Source organism: Callospermophilus lateralis, unplaced genomic scaffold (genome assembly GCF_048772815.1).
Source record: "Callospermophilus lateralis isolate mCalLat2 unplaced genomic scaffold, mCalLat2.hap1 Scaffold_1712, whole genome shotgun sequence".
NCBI lineage: Eukaryota > Metazoa > Chordata > Mammalia > Rodentia > Sciuridae > Callospermophilus > Callospermophilus lateralis.
The window spans coordinates 311760-316613 of NW_027512784.1; the positions used below are offsets into that span (position 1 = coordinate 311760).

At 41.8% G+C, this 4854-nt stretch overlaps 1 protein-coding gene across 1 annotated transcript; it reads right to left on the reverse strand.

Moving 5' to 3' along the window:
- Positions 1 to 1937: 1937 nt before the first annotated feature.
- Positions 1938 to 2900, reverse strand: LOC143385749 (olfactory receptor 2T29-like). Its single transcript, XM_076841286.1, has one exon. The coding sequence runs from the start codon at positions 2898 to 2900 to the stop codon at positions 1938 to 1940; it is 963 nt and encodes a 320-aa protein (XP_076697401.1).
- Between the last annotated feature and the right edge of the window lie 1954 nt (positions 2901 to 4854).

Below are 4854 nucleotides of genomic sequence, written 5' to 3' on the forward strand. Positions count from 1 at the left end.
GGGAATAGTCATCCAAACATTTTGATATATAGCAATAAGTTGCTTTCTGTTAACTACCAAATCATGCTACAACATCCAGCTCTGCCTAAACCAGCCTGGAGTATGGTATTTTTCCACCTTAGTAAATTTATTAGAGTCACATTTGACTTGCATTTCTTGCTTACTAATATATCTATATGATTTTTCATGCTTCTCCATGTAACGACCACTTTATGGAATGACTATGTTCTTTGCACATTTTTTTTAGTGAAATCTTTTCTTCATAAATATACAGTGATATACTAATGTATTCAAAGTAGTAACTCAATATAATGGGCTACAACACTTAATTTCATTGGTTATTTTTATATTAGTTTCATCAGAATTTCCTGAAGCATTATGTTTAATTTGACAAATTTAATGATTCCTTTCAGTGTGTGTGTGCTGGGAAAATCTTAGTATGTTTTGATGTCTTCTAAAATATCCTCCTTCAAATTTCTAAGAAATGAGGTTGAGTTATTTTTTATTTATTATTATTTTTAGTACATTTACTTCTGAGACAGCAATAATTTATTTGGGGTGCACTCTGCTGGTGGAACAGCATCTGGGGCATGGGGTCAAGTGTAAGTCCGGATCTAAGAAGAAAAATTACTAAGAAGTACATGGGGTTGTGGAAATGGGGGTCCACGCAGGATAGCAGGACAATGTTGAAGTTGGGAAGGATAACCAAGGTGAGCAAGAGGATTACAATGCAGAAAAGAGTCTCTACTATCTAGGGCCACTCAGAGATTCTAAGCAGGATGGAGTCTACTGGGAAATTTGATGGCCCTCCCTATTGTTTTTTGAATTTGAATTTGAATGTAATCCTAAGCAAGATTTTATGTGTAAACTTTGTAGTAAGTTTTTAATGCCATTTTCTTGGAGGGGACAACCTTTTTCTTTGGCTAAGAGGATGAAATCTCTCTTCTACAAATGTCTGTTATTTCAACCAAAGAGAAGAAGCACACTTCCAGGGCTTACATGCAGTGACCCATCTAATCCAGACAAACCCCACTTGCCTACACTTAACTCCCAGAAAGTCCATTAAAAAAGATGGAATGATTAAGTTATAGTTCCATAATCTAGTCATTTTCCTCCTGAATATCCCTGAATTGGTACAGGAGCTCTGGTGAACATATCACATCCAAACCACATCTCTTAATGTTTCAAGTACTACCTCAGATGCATCTCTGGTAGGGAGCCTGCATGAAACTCTCCTTCCACCCAGAATTGGCATTTCCCCCATAGTCATCCATGTGGTCTTGAATCTTTTTCACATAACAGGATCCTAAAGATTTCAGAGAGCAACAACCACTGGATACCTTCATGGTTGAATCTTGAGAATGTTCCTCAAGGAAGGCAAAGAAGCAGCTGCACTAAGTAAAATTAGACACAATAATATGAGCTTGTTATCCTAGATACTATGTCATACTGCCACAAGCAGAAATGTCCTTTTTATAAAAGGAAGGAAAGCCTGTTATTTAACTCTTATATGTGATTTGAAACTTGCAGAGTATTAGCATGAACAAGAATAGTACAACTAAGTCCCATGAACCCTAAACTTCGACTCATCTATGGTTTACTGTGTACCCATTAATTGTCTACATATTCTTCACCATCCCTTGCCTCTGTCCACCTATCAATCACCTCATGGCCACTTTATCTAAATATCCACTATGTATTTTGTAATGATATGAATATTTTCCCCTAGAAGGAGAAAGTCCTTGTCAACTTAGGTATATAAGGTGGATCCGGGGAGCTGCATGAGGACTCTGAATGCACAAGCAGTGGACTGGGGAGGCTCGCCTCTGAGAGGAGCAAAGGGGTACAGCACTGTGCAGTAGGAACCCAGGAGATGGCACCAGGAGATCTTCATCATCTGATGTGGAGAGAAGGAGAAACCATGGAACTCAAATCCCCTACTTTACTGTTTCCTGAAAGACAGGTCCCACACTCAACCTTTTCCTCAGAGCTCCAGTGACATCCTTGTTCCTGAAACTGTAGATTAAGGGGTTCAGCACAGAGGTGAGAATGGTGTAAAACACAGAAACCACCATGTCCTTCTGAGGGGTGTGGTAGGAGCTGGGGAGCATGTAGGTATAGACGGCAGCGCCATAGAAGAGTGTGACCACCATCATGTGTGAGGAGCAGGTGGCCAGGGCCTTCCTCCTGCCCTCTGCTGAGTTCATTCTGTGGATGGTGAGAAGGATGCAGGAATAGGATCCTGAAATGACTGTCACAGGGATGAGGAGCATGAGGACACAGCACAGGTACCTGAGGGTCTCATAGAGTGAGGTGTCTGAGCAGGAGAGCTTCATCACAGCAGGGACTTCAAAGAAGAAGTGCTGGATCTCCTGGGATCTGCAGAATGGGAAGGTCATGGTGACAGGAGTGAGCATGAAGCCATCCACTGATCCCAGGAACCAGCAGCCAGATGCCAGGAGGAGACACACTCTATGGTTAATGAGGACTGGATAGCGAAGTGGATGGCAGATGGCCATGTAGCGGTCATTGGCCATGGCTGCCAGAAGGAAAAACTCAGAACCTACTAGTGTCAAGTAGAGGAACATCTGTATCCCACATTCAGGGACTGAGATGGTACTTACACCCAGTACCTGGTCCAGGAGCATCTTGGGCACAGTGATAGTGATGTACATCATGTTCATGAGGGACAGCTGGCTGATGAAGAAGTACATGGGGGTGTGGAGTTTGGCACTGGAGTGTATCAAGATGATCAGGACAGCATTTCCAGACAAGGCCATTAGGAAAACCAGAAAAATGACAATACAAAGCAGAGCTGGGTGTTGAGATTGCCTGAAGAGTCCCACCAGAATGAAATCTGCCCACCCTGTGTGGTTGGTCATCCAGGTGGTGATGTCCATGAGGCTCTACCTTGGCCACCAAGAAAGCTTTGGGTTAATGTTGTACAGAGGGCTGAAGTGACTTTTTAGCTGCCACACACCTGTGCACCAGCCTGATTGTGCCCAACCAGAGGATGTTCCAGAGCCTGTAGATCCTAGGAGTTCTGATGACCTGTAGTAAACAATATTTTTAAAAAAGTATCTAAAAGCTCACCTGTGGGTGAAGTGAGTTGGTAACTTGTAGTGAGGTTGCAACAGTTCAAGTTCATGAACTTCCTAAAGAAAGCAGTTTGTCAATGACAAGTGCATATATTCAGAATCGTTGCTCAAAAAAGTAGGGGACATTTGCAAACAAGGGGAATCACTAATTCCTGAGTTTAAGTTATTCAAGTATGAAATAAGTGTTAATATTTCTGGTGTAACAATCTGGTTTTAGCTGGCATTCTAAGACTCTCAGATCTATATGGTATACTAGAAATGTTTGAAACTTTACTGAGGCATAATTCATGGAATGCACATTTAACATTTGAACCCCCAACGTCTATAGGACCAGGACATGCCGGGAGGTTCTGTGAGTCTGGAATGACTCTGCTGTTCTCTCCAGCACACTGCAGTCTACACACAGGACCAAACCTTTTGAGACCTGAGGGGAACCCTTCCATAATAATCCAAGGTCATGGCTGGTTTCCAACCTTGACTCTTGCTACCCCTGACCTCCCCTTCCTTGTCCACTCTGCCTGAGAGATGATTAGAATGACACCTGACACCAGGTGTGGTGAGGATGAAGTGAGGCAAAGAAATGAAAGTTCCCTGAATTGTGACTTTGACAAACGAAGAAACAGGCATGCTGTTGATTGACATCTGCACTACTCACCCTTCAGAACCTGTCCTAGACCTGGCTGTCACTGCTATTGTACTGTGAGATTCCATACTTCATTTCTCCAATTTGGGTAACTATTTATGTCTCCAATATTTGGTTTTCAGGATTACATGAGAAAAGACATGCAAATAAAGCTTACAATCAACTTTAAAGGAAAATATTTGGATTTGACAATTTTTATGTTGCATTATTTATTTTGTATAAAATGAATAAATAAATATAAATATGAACTGTCTGAGATAGTTATTGGTATGACCCTCACTAAGCACAGTTTCCTGGAAAAGTTCTTATGAAAATTCAGCACAGCCAGGGCTCCTCCTGATCCATCTTCCATCTCTGCCATTTGCACTCAATCTCAGGTGCAGAACAAGCATTTGGGGATCACTGCTATTCACCAGAAAGGCTTTGGCTATTTTGCCAACATCATTTGATTTATTTACAGACACAATCAATTTTAATGGACACTGAGAGTCAGAGAGTTAACAGAACCACACGGAGAGGTCTCAGGGCACTCACTGTTGCCTGCTTTGTCTTGATGCTCAGCCACCTCTGTGTAGATGCTGAATACAGGTCAAGGGCTTGTTAACCTTGTCTGCACTTCTGGAGGTCATTTTCAGACTCTACACGGAAAATAGCATCCATAATATTTGAGGCAGGATTTTTATATAGGGACAAAATAAGTAAAAAGGGCAATGAACATAAAATGTGCCCCACCTTTCTTAAGGAAATCAATAGTGGCTTCTTCCACGTTTTCTATTAAAGAGATAAAACCTTTCCAATCTTCTGCTTCTGAAAGCATAACTGTTAAATTTGATTCTCTCTCAGCCTGAGGGTCTGATGTCTCTTCTCTCTAGAAAGACTAACAGTAGATAGAATACAAAGGTATTTTTTTAAAAAAGGAAAGTTGAAGCACATTTTCTCCCTTGTATTATATCCTAAACCAGATGTGATAGTCCACTTTTGACAGCCCCTGCTGGGAGGCACTGAAGCAGTGGACACAATACACGGCTTCTGATGCTGTAGCCCTAGGGTCTAGCATGACTGAGACCCACTGCAGAGGTAGACAGCAGGAGAGGTGCATGCCCAGGGACAGAG

Coding starts and splice junctions, on each gene's coding strand:
- LOC143385749 (XM_076841286.1), bottom strand. CDS start 2,900: ATGGACATCACCACCTGGATGACCAACCACACAGGGTGGGCAGATTTC.